Source organism: Balaenoptera acutorostrata, chromosome 3 (genome assembly GCF_949987535.1).
Source record: "Balaenoptera acutorostrata chromosome 3, mBalAcu1.1, whole genome shotgun sequence".
Classification (NCBI taxonomy): domain Eukaryota; kingdom Metazoa; phylum Chordata; class Mammalia; order Artiodactyla; family Balaenopteridae; genus Balaenoptera; species Balaenoptera acutorostrata.
This window is the reverse complement of record NC_080066.1, coordinates 71,731,599-71,752,477: the sequence shown is the minus strand read 5'-3', so window position 1 is coordinate 71,752,477 and position 20,879 is coordinate 71,731,599. Positions and strand designations below refer to the sequence as shown.

Genomic DNA, 20,879 nt, shown 5'->3' with positions numbered 1-20,879 from the left:
TACTTTTTTTCAAGTAATCTTTTTAAGATGCCAAGTTTGTTTTCCCTTCAAGTTGATTCCAAAGCTATGATCTGACCATTTGAGAAAGAGAACAAAATCTGATATTTTTGGTGAGGAAATTTCAGTTCTGAAAAGCCCAAAAGCAAGTTAATCTTTGAAATTGCTGTCATTGTAAGGAAGTCAATACCTATAGACATTATAGATTTAGTCATGCTTAATTTAAAAGGGAGTCAACACTTAAAAATCACTACTGCCAATCACTTTATCTGAAAAATGTGCAACTTGGGGAAAATGAAATGACACAATTAGAAACAGTAAAATAGATATTATTGTCTGACATCAAATTATAATGCTGGATTGTAAGAAGGCAAAAAAGCTCAAAGTATATACTCACCCAAACATAGACTGTACATTTTTCAAGCACAGGGGGCCATCAATAGTAAAAATCTGCCCTTCACCGTTGTTTAAATCTATAAGACGTTCAAGGCAATCCAAGGAATCAGTGCTCTGAAGCTACAAAGCAAAACAGATGACTCTTTTAAAGTGGCATAAAATGCCAGATTGTTATCAGTACACTAAGGTCACAAAATGAAGATGATTTTTTTTAACAATGTGAGAAGGAAAATAACTAACAATTTTGACTCAAGGTTACCAAAGAGGAATGTTACATAAAATTATACCAGTAGAGCTATTTCACACCAAGTAGTTTTGCAAAGATTCAGAGGTGACCACAGTTGGTATTCACATAGCACCTTCCCTTCCAAGTGTTTCTAACATCTTTTGGTAAGAACCACCATTATCTACATTTTAAAGATAGAAAAACTGAGGTGAAGAAAAGTTAAATAACTTTCCAAAATAAATGGGAAAACCAGGAGATAGAGTTTAATAAAACATACATCAGAGTAATGTTACTTAACAACAACAACAAAAAATCAAAGCACACTTCTGTCAACATTTCTGGTGTGATGGACATAAGAATTCCTAAGTGAAGGAAACATCTAACACCAAAAAGAACATTTTGACTCTGTAGCATCTGAAGAATCTTTGTGGGAAGTAGGATGGATAACAACTCCAGCTATGTTTCCTGAGATGTGGCAACACTCTACTTTCAGAGAGCATTTGAGACATAGAGTCTTTTGAAATATAATCAGTAATTAGTCTCAGTTGAAACAATGAAGTTCAATGTTACAGTACAGGCATGCCTCATTTATTGAGTTTCACAGATATTGCCTTTTTTTAAAACAAATTAAAGGTCTGTGGCAAACCTGTGTCAAGCAATTTTATTGGCACAATTTTTCCAACAGGATTTACTCACTTTGTCTCTGTGTCACATTTTGGTAATTCTCGCAATATTTCAAACCCTCCACCAGCAAAAAGATTACAATTTGTTGAAGGCTCAGATGATGGTTAGCATTCTTTGGCAATAAACTATTTTTAAAATAAGGTATGTACATTGTTTTTTTAGACAATGCTATTGCACTCTTAATAGACAACAGTATAGTACAAACAAAACTTTTATATGCACTGGGAAAACAAGAAATTAATGTGACTTGCTTTATTGTGATCCCCGCTTTATTTTGGTGGTCTGGAATGGAACCTGCAATATCTCCGAGACATGCCTGTATATGTAATGTAATATTAATGGAATATACTAAAAAATATATTCCATTTTTGAGTCCTAAAATGGATCTAATCAAACTAAAAAGAACTTAGTAAAAAGCATTACCTCCTCCAGATTTGCCATGCACATGATGTATAACTTAGATGGGAAAGGAAAAGGTAGTGGGAACCTGTTGCTCTCACTGCGTTGGCTGTGAGTAGCTAGGGAGTGCCGCAGTGACCCTCTACCAATGCCAAGACAGCCATCTGTCACCAGGACAACCTGTTAGCAAAAAGTGAGAGGAGTTTTGTACATGAAATAACATATTTATTTAAAGCAGTCTCATTTGGCAATGTTTTCATTTCTCCCTAATTGCATTTACACTGAAAAATGTACCTCTGCAGGAATACAAGCAAAGATGTGAATAAATCTCAACAACATTTGTCAAGTGAAAGATGACAGACACATTGTATTGATACGATTTTACACATATATGTTAAGTTCAGACCACATAAAACAAAACTAAGATAAATCAAATAGTGGTTGTGGGGTGATACTGAGTAGAAAGGGGCATGAGAAAACTCTGTAGGGTAATGGAAATGTTCTATATCTTAACTAAAGGAGTGGTTACATAGGTATATACATTTGTGAAAACTCAGTAAACTGTATACTTAAGATCTATGCATTTTACTGTATTTTATCTTATTAAACCTTTAAAAAAAGCACCTACCTATGAACACTTAAAAAAAAGACAAAACCATTCATAACCAATTCTTACTTAATTGTATTAAAACTAGAACCCTATCTCTTAGAGAAGGAGTTGGCACCTAAGACACTGGTGTCAAAAATGGCATAAGGGGTACTTCCCTGGTGGTCTAGCGGTAAAGAATCTGCCTTCCAATGCAGGGGACACGGGTTTGATCCCTGGTTGGGGAACTAAGATCCCACATGCCCTGGGGCAACTAAGCTCACGTGCCCTGGAGCCTGCGCACCACAAAGAGAGAGAGAAAACTAGCACGCCACAACTAGAGAGAGGCCCGCGTGCTGCAACAAAAAGATCCCGCATGCTGCAACTAAGACCTGAAGCAGCAGGGAAAAAAAAAAAAAAGAAAAAAAGAAAAAAAATGGCATAAGGACCTATTTTACGTGTGTCCCTAGGAAGTACCAGCACAGAAGTCTGAAGACTGAACCTTGACACTTTATTTTCAAAGATGAGAAACTTTACCTACCCCTGGTCAACTAAAATGACAACTGCATTAAATATGTATTTATAAAAGCCATTTAACCAGACATGGATAAGACCTTTAAAATGCATTCTTAATCAACCTATAATTTTTAAAAGCCTTCAAAACATACCAACAATAGACATTAGTTACAAATCATTTTCCTTTTCCTCACTGTTTAAAGCAATCCTTGGGAAGTCCTGGGTGGACATCCCAAGCAATCCAGGGGAGGATTGTTTTTGTTCTCCCTAGCCTAGTCTAGTAACTTGACAATAACAGACCAGTAAGGCAGTATTAGGTGGTTGCACCATGTGAAGTGCCAAGACTGGCACTTACTTCTAAAGCCCAAGAATGCTTAATAGAGGTCCCTTGGAGAGATGTCATCTCTTAGGAAGACAGTCAAGGCAAATCCCTCTTCTAGGTACCAACAATTGCTACATAATGATTTACTTCTGCCACTAGCTTTTTCAGATGCTGTGTGATAATGAAATATTTCTTGTAATGTCAAAATGAGACAGACTTTACTCAGATAATGAAAACATAGTCCAGCTCTTTAAAAACTTGGTTAAAAATATTCCACATTAAAACAAATCCGTTTGATAGTAACTGATTATAAAAACAATCACTAATAACGTCCACCATGTTTTGGACCTGGTTCACCCCAAAACTCACCAAGCAAGTCTAAGTGGATCCAGGCCCAGCTCCTTCCCCTCAGGGTACAGTATATCTCAAATTCAGATTCCTCCTTTTTGCAAAGGAAGAAAAAAATATTAAAAGGCAGAAGTCTGCATGGTGCATAAGGTCTGGCTCTTACGTGTTTTCTGAGTTTCTTCTCTAAAACCACTGAAGAAGTAGCAAATGAAACTGTGCTACCTGCTAGCTTCCAGTTCAGAAGATACTGACAACAAAACTTCACTTATTCATTATATTGCTAGGAAATTAGACAGTCTGTATGCATGGTTTTACCAAATAAATAGTGTTTACGAAGCAAGGTGCCAAAGGTTTTTATTTCTGAAAGGAAATTGATCAAAAGGTATTTACTGGCTTTTTTAGCAAGTGTCCACTAAAGTGATCTGGTTTTTAACCTTTTAGTAGTAGCTCAGGGTCTTCACTAACCCATGAGTTCATACTGTATAAAACAACTCAACTACCTGAGTAAGAAAAAACAAAAAAGCTTAAAAAAAAAAACAGCTGGGTTTATTGAGATATAATTCATATGCAAGAAAATTCACCCTTTTTAGTATATAGTTAGTTCTATGAGTTCCGACAAATGCATTCAGTGATGTAACCACTTCTACTATCAAGATACAGACCAGTTCCATCACATCTCATATTCCCTCATGTTTTATTTGGGTCAGCCCCTAACCTTTCCTCACCCCAAGGCAGCCACAATCTTACATTTATTTAAAAAACAAATATCGGTGATGCTGCTGACACTAATGAGGAGTCCCGTATTTGACCCTATAATAAAAAATCATGTACTATGGCCCACTGCCTGTTTCTGTAAATAAAGTTTTACTGGAACAGAGCCATGCCCATTTATTTACTTATTATCTATGACTGCTTTCGTGCTATGACAACAGAGTTGAGGAGTTGCCACAGACACCTGCAAAGCCTAAAATACGGAAAAAGTTTGCTGATTCCTATTGCAGACTATTATGATTTTCCTTTTATCAACTGTTCTGTTTTCTCCTTTAAAATATGCTACCACTTCTCAAAGCACCTGTTTATAGCAAACTTCCGATTGCTACAACTCTGCTCTGATTGGATGCTATATGTGCACCTATTATGGACTCTTAAGGAAAGGGCAACAGATTTTATGACATACACCTCACTTTTTAGACAACCCAGGTAGTTGAGAAGGTTAAAAGTTTGCTGAATAAATGCTACACTGGAATAATGAAGACAGACTATATTGTACTGATGTTTACAATTATATCACTCAAAATTATAATTGCCCCTTCCAGGGGGTGTTCTAAAATTCCACTGTGAGCCCTTTGTGTTTTATACAAACAATGCTAGTTTGCAGTAAGTCAATTTACTAGGAGGATGCTTTCCTTAAGGCATATTTGTGCTGCTTTCTGAGTATATTAGTGTTGATTTAGTGCCTTCTTTTAAAAAGATACCAAAAGCGTGTAACATAGTTTGTAGAAATTACAATGTATGCTGTGTCAGAACCTGAACAAAATTGAAGCACCTTAGTGGTTAATGTTTCTAACTTAGGGCAAAGAAAAAGAATTGATCATTACCTGACAAGGAATTGCACCACCCCATTCTTGCTGAACGATATTGCAAACACCAACTAATGCAGACTCCAAGCAGGTTTTATCATAATCATCCATATTACTTAGTGCTTCCTGATTGAATGAAAGATAAAATTGCTCATTATTCTTTAGTGTTTTAATTTGTTACCAGAAAAAAACATAAACTGTTCAAAGCATGAATGTTACACAGGGGACATTGTGTTTCTGAGAGCCCAAAGCATACGTTCTTAAAGAAAAATGGTAAAACATATTTCCTCAACTGTAAAGGATGATTAAAAGAGCTTCCCTTTATTCTGTTCTCTCATCAGGTGAGAGTGAATTGTCCATCAAGTTCGTATCTTTATTAAGTGGACCTTGAAAGAAATAATTAAAATGAAAAACGTTTAAAGACATCACAAAAATAATGACAAAATTTACTGAATACTATCATCATTCTAGGCATGTTACATGCATTGAATCATGACAACATCCTATAACGCAGCGGTCCCCAACCTTTTTGGCACCAGGGACCAGTTTCGTGGAAGACAATTTTTCCACAGATCGGGGGTGGGTGGGGCGGGGCAGGGGATGGTTAAGGCGGTGATGTGAGCGATGGGGAGCGGCAGATGAAGCTTTGCTGGCTGCCCAATGCTCACCTCCTGCTGTGTGGCTGGGGTGGGGGGCGGGCGGGTTGGAGACCCCTGCTATAAGGTATAGATAATTAACCTATTTTTATTTTCTTTATTTTAAAAAATTTTTATTTATTTATTTTTGGCTGCGTTGGGTCTTCGTTGCTGTGCACGGGCTTTCTCTAGCTGCAGCAAGCGGTGGCTACTCTTCATTGTGGTGCGTGGGCTTCTCCTTGTGGTGGCTTTTCTTGTTGCATGACATGGGCTCTAGGTGCATGGGCTCAGTAGCTGTGGCTCGCAGGCTCAGTAGTTGTGGCACATGGGCTTAGTTGCTCCACGGTATGTGGGATCTTCTCGGACCAGGGCTCAAACCCGTGTCCCTTGCGTTGGCAGGCGGATTCTTAATCACTGAGCCACCAGGGAAGTCCCTGGAAGGACTGTTTTTCATCTCAAGTTTTATAGAAAAGTAGAAAAGAGTAAAGTGTTGAACCTAAAGATCCTGAACTTTAGGGGACAGGGCACTACATCCTGAGATGTTCCCCTCCCACAGAGAATTCCAGAAAACCAAGAGAGGAGGCTGCAGCAACAACTCACAGCTCTAACTCATAGCTCTACCAAAGGCAGAAGGCCTACTGGTTATGAATCCTTGTTTTACAGTTATACTCATTATACTCAGGTATTATACCCATAGACTTATCTTTAAATAATTCCAGTTCTAAATATTCAGTGCAATATGATAATACTGGTTTTCTTCCTATAAATTTGGGCCCTGTACATACAATAACTCATTCCTTTTTGTACCTGTAGGGTGTTATAATCTCTTGTGAAGGGAACCATCAATTCCCAGAGTGATGAAAAAACCACCAGAGCTGTAAACTCAAGCTTGTAATTTGTGGCCATGTGTTCAAACAGCATTGTCAAACCATGGGCTGCCAGGTGCTTGCGCTGATATTCTTCGGACCCCTCGATAGACACAGGTCGGGTCATGGAAAGGGATACGTCCATTACCACCACTGTAGGCATGATGAAAGTGATCCCAATGTTCCCAGTCGGAATGTAAACAGATAGCTATAGATAGAGAAATGCTGTAGAAAATAAATATGATTAGGTCTTGCATGTCATGGAGAGAAAAAAGTATTTTTGTAATCATAGTTTTAACCTAACTTTCCAGAAATAAGTGAAGGCAAACCCCATTTAAGTTGAGGTGAGGACAAATCTGCAGGGAATTCAGTGGGAGGGAAGCAAGCAGTTTAGTTCACTGTGAGGACCACTCCTAGAATCACCCACTAAATGGCCATAAATCAAGGACCATCTTAAATGCTTCTAGTAAAAGCAAAATAAAACAAAATATTAAATTCAGGGAGCCCTTGAGTTGAATACTTTCAAATCTTACACAACTTAATATAACAAACACTCCTACATCACCTCTCCAACACTTAATTTACTAAAGAACATTTCTAGTTGTCTTATGGTAGTGCTTTTTGACAATCAACCATTCTTTTTGGGCACCTTCACTCTTACTCAATACAGCAGTATTTGGGCAAGTGTTTGCTGAATTATCTTGTTGCTTGATGTCCTTTTTAAAAAAATTAAAATGAACGCAAAATATAAAAACAAAAAGTCGGGCTTCCCTGGTGGCGCAGTGGTTAAGAATCCGCCTGCCAATGCAGGGGACACAGGTTCGAGCCCTGGTCCGGGAAGATCCCAGATGCCATGGAGCAACTAAGCCCATGCGCCACAACTACTGAGCCTGCGCTCTAGAGCCCACGAGCCACAGATACTGAGCCCAGGTGCCACAACTACTGAAGCCCATGCGCCTAGAGCCCGTGCTCCGCAACAAGAGAAGCCACCGCAATGAGAAGCCCGCGCACTGCAGCTAAGAGTAGCCCCCACTCGCCGAAACGAGAGAAAAGCCCGCGGGCAGCAACGAAGACCCAACACAGCCAAAAACAATAAATAAATAAAATAAAATAAAATAATAAAATAAATAAATTAAAAAAAAAGAAAAGCCTAGTAAAGTCATAGTCCAAATTAAACAAAGCTGGAAATCATTAAGCATGACAAAAACAACAAACTGCTAGCCTCAGTAGTACTCACTGCAGATAAATGAGGCAACAGCTCTTTAACTATGAAGGAAAAGAACAAAATTAAAGAATATGTATGACAGGTGGGAGGGAGGGAGATGCAAGAGGGAAGAGATATGGGAACATAAGTATATGTATAACTGATTCACTTTGTTATAAATCAGAAACTAACACACCATTGTAAAGCAATTATACTCCAATAAAGATGTTAAAAAAAATTAAAAAAAAATAAAAAAAAGAATATGTATGACAGCTGGCATTATCTCATGAAACTGTATAAAAGTCAAAATGTAGAAGAAATGGAGAAAACAAAGAGCTTTTTAAAATTATGGATTGAGAATTAGCATGAAGAAAACATTTCTGTGCTCAAAAATAAAGAAAAAAGTTCCCAGATATACAGATCTGCTCTTGCTGCTGCTACTCTATTATTAAGCAAACTATAGTCTACTCACACAATGAAATATCATATAGCTATAAATAAATGATACATAAACAGATATCGGAAATATTTATATAGATATTACTAACTGAGAAAAGCAGGTCACAGGCCTGTATGTATACACCGATTACAACTTCATAAAAATCATACTGCATATATTGCATATATACAATTTTGCATATATACAATTAGAGAATACTCAGGATGGACATAAACAAGTTAGAAATTTAATGTTCACTAATTTCTTTTTTGGAACTTACTTCAAAACACTTAACAGTGGTCAGAGGGCTTGTTTTAGTACAGTGTCCAACTGCAAACGTGTGCTATTCTAAAATTCCATTTGTAAGTAGGCTGTTGGGAACTCTGAGCATATTGCCTCATGGAAACAATGTTATAAATGGGGATCAGGGACTCATGTCAAGTAGGAAAAGCCTTTTTACCACATAATGGCCTTTCAAATACAAATGCTTCATGTATCCAACATCAATAAAGACTAAAGGAGATATATAAATTACCCTTCCAGACTCCTTTCCAAAATGTTTAACCATTTTGATAGAAAAAACTAAAATGTGGGATTCCCTGGTGGCACAGTGGCTAAGAATCCGCCTGCCAATGCAGGGGACACAGGTTCGAGCCCTGGTCTGGGAAGATCCCACATGCCGTGGAGCAACTAAGCCCACGCACCACAACTACTGAGCCTGCGCTCTAGAGCTCGCGAGCCACAGCTACTGAGCCCGTGTGCCACAACTACTGAAGCCCGCGCACCTAGAGCCCGTGCTCCACAACGAGAAGCCACCAGAATGAGAAGCCTGCACGCCGCAACCAGTGGCCCCACTCTCCGCAACCAGAGAAAAGCCCGCGCGCAGCAACGAAGACCCAACGCAGCCAAAAATAAATAAACTTATTAAAAAAAAAAAACTAAAATGTGCATCCTTATTCTGCACCTCATTAAGCACAGCATGTTAAACATAATTCACTCTGACTTAGCATCACAACTCTGAACACCAATACTGCCCAGCACGCTGCTGCCCTCATGTTTTAATTTATACCAGCATTCTCCCAAGTGTGTGCTGCAGAACACTGTCCTGGAGGGATGCTCCAAGAAAGATGAGTTCAGGTCTTATTAAAGACACTGAGAAGCTCTACAGCAAAGAATCCAGTTTAATTTGTTAACTCTGTGTTTCCCATTTAACCCTTCTCTGATCATTAGTTGGTGTCATGGAACAAGTATTATATAGAACACACCCAGAAACACTGCCTTGTACTCAAGGGATCCAGGCTGTTGTGTTCTGTTTTGGTGCCTCCTCTTTATAACTAATTTTTGGACCATCATTTTGCATTCCACTTTTCTCTGTAATCATCCTCCCTCTTTCCGATTTGCTGCTTCTCGATTCCTATGAGCTGGAAAGCCAGGTAATCCAGCTTGCTAAAACTGTGTCTGAAGTCAAAGTTAACAGGCTCTGAGAGCCTGTGAGTTTCTTCTGCTGTCAAGTGCATGAGCTTAGGCGTTATCAACTTGGTGCTGTTTCATCTACTCAGTCTTTCCAGACCCTTTCTGGGTCTCAGCTGTGTTGTTCAAGAAGTGAGGTCCTGTGCAATACTGGTTCAACTACACTACATTAGACCATAAGCTCAACAAGAGGAGGGACAGCGTGAGATTTGGCCCACCAATGTCTCCTCAGAACCTATCACAGCAGTGGGCACACAGTATGTACTTGACAAATACTTGATAATGACTAGTAAACTACCTCTCAGCACCAGACGTAACATTAATTTTTTTTTAAACATCTTTATTGAAGTATAATTGCCTTACAATGGTGTGTTAGCTTCTGCTTTATAACAAAGTGAATCAGTTATACATATACAATATGTTCCCATTTCTAACATTAATTTTTTGGCAAAACACATTACAAATTTTAACTCTGGACACCAGAAACACACTTCCTCCTCTCCTCGTTCAAGCAAGAGATATCAGGAACTCCTACGCCTCTGCCCACATATAGAGTTTATCCAGCTCCTATGGTATTCCCATTCAGGCACAGAGGTCTTCACGTTACTGAAAGCTGGGGATGCAGACTACTGGCCTCACCTCTTAGGAGAATGAGAATCAGGACACACAGATTTATATCATATATAAGAAAGCATTTCCAGCTCATGAAATCTGCTGTAACACTGGAATGGGTGACCATAGCTGGCAGGCTTGCATTCTGGGAAGACACTTATGGAGCTGGCTCTTTCTTCTGACTGATGCATTTGTGTCCACCCCCAAACACACCCCCCTAACAATGGCAAAGTCATGGGAAACCAATTTAGAACTCAGGTTGTCAGCACAGAAGTAAAAGATGGATGGATGTTCTTGAAGGATGGTTCACTCAAGTAGCCTAGGCCTAATTAAAAAAAAAAAATCCCTGCCCACACAGTCCAGCAATATTGTGAAAACACCATGTTACTTCTCTCTTGGGTTGATTCTTACCCTAAGGTCCTCCACCCCACCCCCATAGCTTTCTCGTAAGTACAGTTTACATACAATGCTTAAGACAACTAGTGGGCTTCTTTTCTCAAGAACAGTCTACTCCTGAGAATAGCCCTTAGCCCCTTGATTTGGTCATCTCCATCAGCTACACATTTATAATTCTTCCCAGGAGACAATTAGCTCGTTCATAAAGAACTGATTCTGAGGAGTATCGCTCTTAAAGCGTGATTCCACTCGAATTTCTAGGAATCCGCTAACCTACTCTTAAGTTTGTCTGTTGGCCTCACATCTCTTGCCCGGATGAGTCCCCTCCACCGTTCTCAGTTACAACTTCACCTCTAAAGTGCCAACCTGTAAATACAGAACTCCTGCATTTGGATCGCGTCTGCCTGGGGATGTATTTTTACCTTAAAATCAGTCAAAAATCTTTGAGATCTGGAAGTCTCTTATGGGAAGAGGAGGCGAAGGGGGCCTGGGCAGGGGGCCGACATCGTGGTGCTTGTGCGGAGCTCTGGCGCGGCAGAGCGAAGGGAGGCCGAAGGCAGTGCCCCGGAACTGGCGCCGCAAAGACGGCGCGGGGCGGCCACCTCGGCGGCGGAAAGGCCGGGCGTCGGCCCCGCGTTGTTACCCGCCACCGACCCCTTCTCCTGCAGCTCCAACAAGCAATCCAAGACAGCCTACGGTCTCCAGCCTCCTCCACTCACCCCACGCCCTTCACCGGCACAGTCCGTCACCAAAACCTTTCCGCCTGCGCGCCGCAGCCGGAAGTATACGGCCGCGCGACGAAACGGAACTCGGCGCCGTGGGTGCGCGAGGCGCTTGGGGCGGGGCTTTAAGGACGTCGTGGGTGAGGCGTTGACTCAGCAGAGAAGCTGCCGTGTGCGTCTTCCTCAGTGCTTCTCTTCGCAGCGTTTTGTCGGCGACCGCCGCCACGACCCCACTCCCCACATAGTCCCCAACTGCGCCGGGCCCGGACTGTGTTCGCCTCTTCGCTCCCTCCCCGTTCTCGGGCTCTTCCGTATTTGTTTCTGGCCTCCTGCCCACCTGCCTCTCGTTGGCCCGTGGGCCTCACCTGTGTGGGTAACCCGTGACCAATTCACACTCTGTCTCCTCACTCACCTGGGCTCATTGGTGCATCAGCCTGAACCTCATTGATATTTGCCCCTCTTCCCCGTCCCTCTTTAGACCCCTCACTCATATCCTCTGAACTAGTTGACAGAATCCTCTTCCTACTCCTTTTAAATTGTAATTCCTGCCTGAGGAGTGCTCATACTGAGCACGCTGTGTATTTTTCGTAGCTGACGTGAGCCAGTTTCCACGTCAAGACTTTCCCTCTTGGTCTCCTCAGCCCGGATGCTCACTTTATCCCCGACCCCTTTGAGGGAAGTAGAGGGAGGGTTCAGTCAGTTCCCCTGCCTTGGCCAAGGTGCGCTGCTGAGGGATTTGCACTTAGGCTTTCCTGTGAGTCATCATGGGCCCTCGCGTACCTCACCTCTCGCCACTTGGTGTCCCCATAGCAGCCTGTGCCTCAGCGAGGTCCTTGAGGGGACAAGGAGTGACTTTTCTTTCTAATCTCTTAGAGAGCTAGCAAATGCCAGCTAGAGGTAGGCCTGAATGGATGCCAGCAGGCCCCTGGGTAGTTATGGTTCAAAAAACAATGCTGTACCACATAGGTTACAAGTGGGAACAGAAAGGCCTCTAGAAGGCTTTAGGCCTTTGCCTCCTTTTCTTTTGGTTGGTGGGAGGGGGCGAGGTAGGAGGTGGGTCAAGGAGGGAGGATGCTTTGAACCGAACAACTGAGTTTGTCTGACTTTTCACAGCTTGTTCTGTGGGAGAGTGTGGGCTCCAGCTGCTTGTAGTTCTTTCCTGTCCTCTCCTTGTATCAGAGGTGGCAGAGGAAGGCGCATCACTCCATGGGAGCGTCCCTGTCAGCATCAGGGCCCAGGGGCAGGCAGACTGCCCTATTTGCTTCAGAACATCTCTCCCCAACTTGGCTGGTTTCAACATCTCAAGACCCTGTTATGCTTGAGCAGGCACTGGAATCTAGGTAAGTAAGGCTGCATCCTGATTACTTCGTTGTAGTTTCTAATTCTTTCCCTAGTGGGAGGGATGTGGCCAAGAACGTGTGGGCAAGGGAGTTTTCGAGCTACCCCTAATGTGCTGATGACTTAGCCCTGTGGTCACTGTTCTGGTAGTTCCAGCTCAGCTCCATGGACTGATTCATTACCTTACCCAGTCCTAAAGATTAAGTTTATTAGTTTGCTGATGGGTGATCACATCTTCTAGTTCTTCTGAATACAGGCTTTCAGGAGACCAGGGAAGCAAAAGGCAATCGATTAAAACTGATGATAAAAGGGAGGACTACCAAGAGGACCACATCACTTAGGGCAACTGGTAGGTGCTTTTGTTTTTGTTTTTTAATTCTTAGTAGAATCCCATTAAAAATCAAAGGGTTGTTCAGTGAATATAAAATCAGAGAACATTAGCACAAAGAGTTAGAAGGTCTTAAAGGAGAGGTCTTTCAAGCCATAGCTGGCTAATAAATTGCTTTTTCCTACTCAAGAGACCCTTAGCATTTGCATGTTTCCACACATACATTAAAGGAAATCGGTAAACAGCTTCCTTTGCATAATCTATCATCCCCTTTATTTTTTCCTGCTTTGAAACAGTAGACAGCTGTCACAGAGGCTTTGAAAGGCAGAGTGATTTGGTCTCCAGTCTGGCAGAGTAAAGGTTAGTGACAGAAATAGCAAGCTGCTCACAGAAGCCAGGTACTGGGGTTCAAGGGAGGTTCATATACCCATCCAATTCTCCAACAGCACGTGTTGAAAATGTAGATTCCCAGACCATGCTGAGTGAATTGGAATTTCATGGGTTGGTGCCTGGAATCTTCATTGTTAAGTTCCCAAGGTGATTTCCTTCCTCACCTACAGAGAGGAAGGGTAAGGAGTGAGTGAGTGAGGAAAAGGGAAAAAGAGAGGTTAGGGGAAGGCAGTGAGCCCCCATTCCTTTTCTGTTCTTCCCTCCCTTTCCATCTCCTGTGCTGTCCTTTGCCCTATGTCTTCCTTCCTGCCTCCTCTAGTCTGGACCGTGTCCACTTCCAAATCATACTTCCAAGCTCCAGGCTATCTGCTTTCCCTCATCATCCTACCCCATTCCTCTATTTTCACCAAAGTGGAAGTCCAAAGAAATTGTAGATATGACCCTTTTGTCTTCTTAAAAATTTTTATTATTCAAGATTTTCAAACATAGACAAAGGTAGGGGAATAGCATAATAAATCCCCATGTACCCTTCACCCTATTTCTACTATCAACTCAATTCTCAGTCTTGTTCCATTTATACCCCTACCCACTTCTCCCCAACATATTGTTTTGATACAGATCACAGATAGCATAACATCTTGTCCATAAGTATTTCATTATGTACCTCTAAAAGAGAAGGATTTTTTAAATTAATAAACTTAATTTTTAGAGCACTTTTAGGTTCACAGCAAAGTGGAGTGGAAAGTACAGAGAGTTCCCAAATACTCTGTCCGCACACACACAGCCTCCTCCACTATCAACATCCCAGCACCAGAGTGATACATTTGTTAAACTCTGTGAACCTGCATTGACACATCATTATCACCCAAAGTCCATAGTTTATTATAGGGTTCACTCTTGGTGTTGTACATTCTATGGGTTTTGACGAATGTATGATGACATGTATCTACCATTGTAGTATCATACAGAGTAGTTTTCACTGCTCTAAAAATCCTTTGTGCTCTTTTTATCCCTCCCTCTCCCGTGACTCCCAGGAACCACTGATCTTTTACTGTCTTCATGGTTTGCCCTTTCCAGAATGTCATATAGTTAGAATCATATAGTAAGTAGTCTTTTCAGATTGTCTTCTTTTGCTTAGTAATATGCATTTAGGTTTCCTTTACGTCTGTTCATGGCTTGATAGCTCATTTCTTTTTAGTGCTGTATAATATTCCAGTATTTGGAAGTACCACAGTTTGCTGAAGAATATCTTGGTTGCTTCCAAGTTTTGGCAGTTAACAGTAAGGCTGCTATAAACATCCTTGTGCATGGCTTTGTATGGGCATAGGTTTTTCAACTCAACTGAATAAATACCATGGAGAGAGATTGCTGGCTTGTATGGTAAGCATATGTTTAGTTTTGTAGGAAACTGCCAAACTGTCTTTCAAAGTGGTTGTACCATTATATATTCCCAGCAGCAGTGAATGAGAGTTCCTAATGCTCTACATTCTCACCAGCATTTGATGTTGTCAGTGTTCTGGATTTTCACTATTGTAATAGCTGTATAGTGGTATCTCATTGTTGTTTTAATTTGCAGTTCCCTAGTGATACGTGATGTTGAACATCTTTTCATATGCTTACATGCCATCTGTATATCTTCTTTGGTAAAGTGTCTGTTCAGGTCTTTTGCCCATTTTTTAATCAGGTTGTTTGTTTTCTTCTTGTTGAGTTTTTTTTTTTTAAACATCTTTTATTGATTGATTAATTGATTGATTGATTTTTGGGCTGCATGTGGGATCTTAGTTCCCTGACCAGGGATAGAACCCACGCCCCCTGCAGTGGAAGGCAGATTCTTAACCACTGGACCACCAGGGAAGTCCCCCTTGTTGAGTTTTAAGTGTTGTTTGTATATTTTGGATAACAGTCCCTTATCAGACATGTATTTTGCAAATATTTTCTCCCAGTCTGACTTATCTTCTCATTCTCTTGACAGAGAGAGACTTAAACCCACAACAATTAAACTACCATTGTCACATTTAAAATAATTAACAATAAATCCCAAATATCATCAAATACCCAGTCAGCTTTCAAATATCCAGTTGTCTCATAAATATCATTGCAATCTCTTGATATATCTCTGAAGTCTCTTAATCTTTAGGTTTATTCCTCCATGTCTTTCTTCATTTGCAACATATTTGATGAAGAAACTCTGACCTCCCTCTCAATCCTCCTTCAGTCTTTTCCACAGCATTTGAGAAAACCACAGAGCTTCCCCAGTCTAAAATAATAGAAAGACTCATTGAACAAAAAACGATTTTGTACAATTCCAGTTTCAATTAACTTCATCTCTGCTCTGTAAATAGGGGTGAATCTTATCCACCACTGGATCCTCAGGGTCTGGCACGTGACACTCGATATGCATTTGTGGAAAGAAGATAGGAGGGAAGGAAGAGAGGTTATTAGAAGAAGGGTCAAAGGGAGAAAACAGAAAATTTGGTGGGTACTACATTTGTCTAAGAAAGTAGAACTGAACTTTTTCATTTAGGACCCCCTGTCCTTTGAAAAATGTTATAAACTCTAAATTTTTTTTTTTTTAATAAATTTATTTATTTATTTATTTATGGCTGTGTTGGGTCTTTGTTGCTGCTCATGGACTTTCTCTAGTTGCAGAGAGCAGGGGCTACTCTTCATTGCAGTGCGCGGGCTTCTCACTGCAGTGGCTTCTCTTGTTGCGGAGCATGGGCTCTAGATGTGCAGGCTTCAGTAGTTGTGGCACGTGGGCTTAGTTGCCCCGCAGCATGTGGGATCTTCCCGGGCCAAGGATCGAACCCATGTCCCCTGCATTGGCAGGCGGATTCTTAACCACTGCGCCACCAGGGAAGTCCATAAACTCTAAATTTTTAAAGGCCTCTCATGATCTGGGCCTACATCTGTCTTGCCAGGCTCACTCCTCACCCTCTTAAAACTTTGGTAGTATATTTCAATGAAAAAGCAGATAAAGCAAAACAAAACTAGTTTTAAAAAAGTTATAAAAGTAATTCATTTATATGGGAAAAATTCAAACAGTTTCAAAGTACATGAAGTGAGAAATTAGTGGGTTTTTTCCTAGAAGTAACCATATATATCTCCTTGCCTCAAGTATGGTTCCAGCTGCTGGGTTTGAGAGATGAAGTACCAGGTCTTTTTTGTTTGGTTGGTTTTATTCATTCTATATCTACTGGTGACAAAAGTACAGCTATTCTTACATAGTCTTTGCAAAGTTGTTTCTACCTATGCGCGTGTGAGTGTGTATATTCATTCATTTTAATTGCTATGTAATTGACTATTGGAAAGATGTGATATCATTTATGTAACCAGTTTTCCATCAATGTTTAGATAGATTTCAGTTTTTGCCTTACAGGCAATGCTGGCAGACCATCATTGGAGCTTTTCCTCTGAGGTGGGAAGCCGCTGGAAAGTTTGGAGTATAGAGAGCCATGATCTCACTTACAGTTTAACAGCATCACTTGTGCTGCTGTATCAGATTTACCCTCTATCCCCAGTGTCTTCACCAGCACTGGATATTAAATTTTTTAGTCTTTTTCAATTGATAAGCCAAAAATACCCCTCACTGTTGCTTCAGTTGACATTCCTTTGTAAAATCAGATTTGACAGGGTGAGTTTTACTCAGTGGGCTGTTTCACGCTCACTTAGAGAGGAGTTGTTAGTTGTACTGGTACTGTGTGGATTCCTGCATGGCCACACGGAAGCCCTCTGATAGAGCCTGTCTGATCTCTCCTCTAGACCCCAGGCCCCTCGGGATGGGTACCTGACTGTGAAGCCAAAACCCTGTCTCTGAACTGCTTACCAACCTGAAGTGTCACCCCCTGCAACTCCCTGCTTCAGGTATGGCTCCAGCCACTGGCTTGGAGAGATGAAATGTCGTGGGATGTTTGGGGGGCTTACTTTGTTCATTTCCACCAGTGACAACTGCACAGTCGTTTAAAAGAAATCCTATAAATGATATAATATAAACAATTAAAACAATATAAACAGAAGGTCTTGAACTGTGACACAGTTCAGTATCTGACAGATCCAAGTGCTTCCCCACAAGTTCTCACTGTACCTCTTAGAGCAACCTCATGAGGAAGTTCGTCTTTCTTGGTTTTATAAATGAGGAACCTGAGAATGAGAGACCTTTGGAGACTTGCTCCTGGTCAGACTTGTTACTTTATTAGAGGTTGCAAAGTACTAGTAGGTCAAATTCAGCCGCAGCCCCGTTTTGATTGCCTTTAATATTTTTAAACTGTTTTACATTGGAATGCTTATTGATGGGTCATTCATTCTCTGTCCAGACACAGCCCTCATTACTCTCTGCTGACTTTGAATAGAGCTGATTTAGCTTAATTTTACCCACCCAGGCCCTGAAGGCATTGGATTTTGCACCCCCTGCCAAATCTTGTCTAATTCCACCGTGCAACTGTAGGGTTGATATCAACTCCTGAGGTAGGCCCAGAAATAAACCAGCCTCAGCCACAAACCCTCAGTGTCAGGTGCAAAGCCTAATTCCTTCTCCCTCCTGTTCTAATAGAACCATGGGAAAGGCCTTGAGCTGCAGAGGGTGGGAGAGGAAAGGCCTACCTGCCGTCCTGCCCAGCCCCAAAGCCCCGCCTTCCTCAGCCCCCGATATTATTGTGAGGGTCAGAGCTAGATTTACCTCACCTGTCCTGCCACACTGTTCCAGGGAGAGGATAAAATAAGACAACTTTGTAGAAAAAGCAGATCAGCTTCCCCTCCTTGGTGGTGCTGGTCTTTCTCCAGCAGTTTGATCTCTGAAAGGCCGTGAGCCTTTGTGAGTGGGCATCTCCCCACCCCACACATGTGTAGCTCAGGTGCTCCATCTCTGAGCATCTCCTCACTGGGATGTACATCTTCAGTCCATCAACAAATATATTAATTAATTAATTAATTAATTTTTAAACAGAGGCACAGAGTTATTTATTTATTTATTTATGGCTGCAGTGGGTCTTTCTTGCTGTGTGCGGGGCTTTCTCTAGTTATGGCGAGCGGGGGCTACTCTTTGTTGTGGTGCATGGGCTTCTCATTGCGGTGGCTTCTCGTTGCGGAGCACGGGCTCTAGGCACGTGGGCTTCAGTAGTTGCAGCACACGGGCTCAGTAGTTGTGGCTCGCGGGCTCTAGAGTGCAGGCTCAGTAGTTTTGGCGCACAGGTTCAGTTGCTCCGCAGCATGTGGGATCTTCCCAGACCAGGGCTCGAACCCGTGTCCCCTGCATTGGCAGGCGGATTCTTAACCACTGAGCCACCAGGGAAGCCCCAACAAATATATTTATTGAGTGCCAGACACTGTTCTGGACTCTGGGGTTTCAGCCGTGATTAAGAGAGGAGGTCACCTGCTAGTAAGAGATTAATGCGAACATTAATCAGGTCATTACACAGTAAAGCGTTGTCACAATGGAATGCATGGAGATCTGCTTCCCCCCAACACAGTCTGACTATGATCTCCAAAAGCAGAATAACAACAACAGTACCAGCCACTGTTAATGTGTTTTACATATTAACATATTACTTAATTCTTACAATAAGCCTACCAAGCAAGTAGTGTCATTATCACCCTCATTTTACAGTCATTGAGAAGTTAAATTCTTGCCTAAACTCACACCACTGGTACAGACAGTGCTTCCACTCTTGGTTGAGCAGCAAACTTTTCTATAGCCTGTTGAATTTCAAAGTGTGCCGCAACCCCATGAGAACAAGACAGAAGGAACCAGGTTCGCCCCCAACAGTTGGGAATTAGGTTAGACGCTAGAAAGAACTCCTTGGTAACAGTTATGAGTGTATGAGAGAAAGGAATCCTTTTCTGAGTATTTGTTTCCTCTCCTGAATTTTCTTTTCTTTTCTTTTTTTTTCTTTGTTTTTGGCCATGCCGCATGGCGGCCTGCAGGATCTTAGTTCCCCGACCAGGGATCAAACCCACACCCCTTGCAGTGGAAGTGGGGAGTCTTAACCACTGGACTGCCAGGGAAGCCCTCTCCTGAATTTTCTATATTGCACAAATAACGTTGTAAAAATAGAGGAATTATTCTAGAAAAAAAAGATCACTCATAATTTCACCTCATGAATTGGGTTCCTTTTTCCATCTTTCTGAACCAAACTGTGACTGTGTTAGACACTTGGTGTAACTAGATCTGGTTTTGCCTGCAGCACTCTTAGGAGGCAACGATGTGGTAACTAGCGGAGGTCAGCCCCTCTACCCAGGCTTCCAACACCCAGAGTGACCCCTGGACACCCAGAGATGAAGACAGCTCTTCCACAGAGAGTGAGCACCGCTGTGTGCTTCAGCAGAGGGATCTGGGTACCTTCACTCAGGGTGAAATAGGGCACGGATGAAGCTGTGAGGGATTACCTGCTATTTCAGATGGAAGTAATCAAAGCAGCATGCTATCCCTGTACCTTGGGGGAAACAGAGAGGGGAAAGAGGAGCAATCAGTAAGTATCAGGCAGAGTTAGCTGAATGATTGAAATGGTTTCAGGTGAGTGGGTAGGCTCATGAGACACCCCCCACCCCCATTGCCTTGCTCCACTCCCATGTCAGTCAGCTCCGGCCATGAGCTAGACGCACAATTCCTCAGGTATCTTGGGATTGTGGACAAAGGATGTTGCCTGCCATATCAGTAAACAAAGGATGACGTGACCATCAAGCCATCAGCCACTGCAGCTGCCCCCCACTCCCTCCCAGTGGTGCAGCCGGAGGGGAACTCAGGATGGAGATAAACAGGCTACTGGCCCTAGATACTTAAGGTGCATATCAAAGGAATAATTTCATTAAGCCCAGATGCTTGCATCTTCCCATACATAGAAGAACACTAAACTCATTAACTTGAGATGTCTAGTTTTCCTTTAACTAGCAGTAATCTTTTGATGTTCAGCTACCTGGGTTTTCTGCAAAAACGCCTATGTATCCTGGCTCCTCCCTTACCTCTTCAGAGTAGTCCCTCAGAACTATCTGAGAGGCTGTATCCTGGGCTTATTAAGTCCTTAGTAATTCTCCAAATAAAACATAATTCTCAAGTTTTAGGTTGTGCTTTTTTTTTTTCAGTTGACAGTTTGGGTGACCATAAAGGGACCCAGAGCAGACTTCCCTCCTTCGCCTGAACTCTAGGAGGAACCAGAGCCTTGGTACCAGCAGAGGCCTCTTGTGCCCATTCGCCTCCTTGGAGAGTCCAGATGAATTTGGGTGAGTCTCTCCTGGTTCTCAGATCTCCCGATTATTGGTTGATGTTCCTGAGTTTTAATTGGCAGTGTACAATAGGTACCTGGCTACCCAGTTGAAAGATACGGGGGGGGACCTGGTTGAAAGACATTGGGAAAAAGTACCTCCCAGCTGAAAGATACTAGGGGAGCCTGGTTGAAAGACACTAGGTTGCTCAGTTGAGAGACACTGAGCTGT

At 42.0% G+C, this 20,879-nt stretch overlaps 1 protein-coding gene and 1 long non-coding RNA gene across 5 annotated transcripts in view; one reads left to right on the top strand and one right to left on the bottom strand.

Moving 5' to 3' along the window:
• Positions 1-11,484, bottom strand: part of INTS14 (integrator complex subunit 14) — a 36,916-nt gene extending 25,432 nt beyond the window's left edge. The window contains exons 1-5 of one of the 4 annotated variants that reach the window (XM_007166037.2): positions 11,396-11,484; positions 6,497-6,780; positions 5,073-5,180; positions 1,727-1,882; positions 395-513 (exon numbers count right to left, since the gene is read on the bottom strand). In XM_007166037.2, the coding sequence (XP_007166099.2) occupies positions 395-513; positions 1,727-1,882; positions 5,073-5,180; positions 6,497-6,718 (605 nt within the window). In that variant the 5' untranslated portion in view covers positions 6,719-6,780; positions 11,396-11,484. Of the gene's footprint in view, positions 1-394; positions 514-1,726; positions 1,883-5,072; positions 5,181-6,496; positions 6,781-11,098 lie in introns of all 4 variants that reach the window. The other 3 variants (XM_007166038.2, XM_007166036.2, XM_007166039.2) reach the window with 3 other exon arrangements.
• A 1,043-nt stretch (positions 11,485-12,527) lies between these two features.
• LOC130707725 (uncharacterized) lies at positions 12,528-20,656 on the top strand. The gene is made up of 4 exons (XR_009007745.1): positions 12,528-12,738; positions 12,993-13,085; positions 17,217-17,318; positions 20,529-20,656. It is a non-coding gene; the product is annotated as an uncharacterized LOC130707725 (long non-coding RNA).
• Positions 20,657-20,879: the final 223 nt, after the last annotated feature.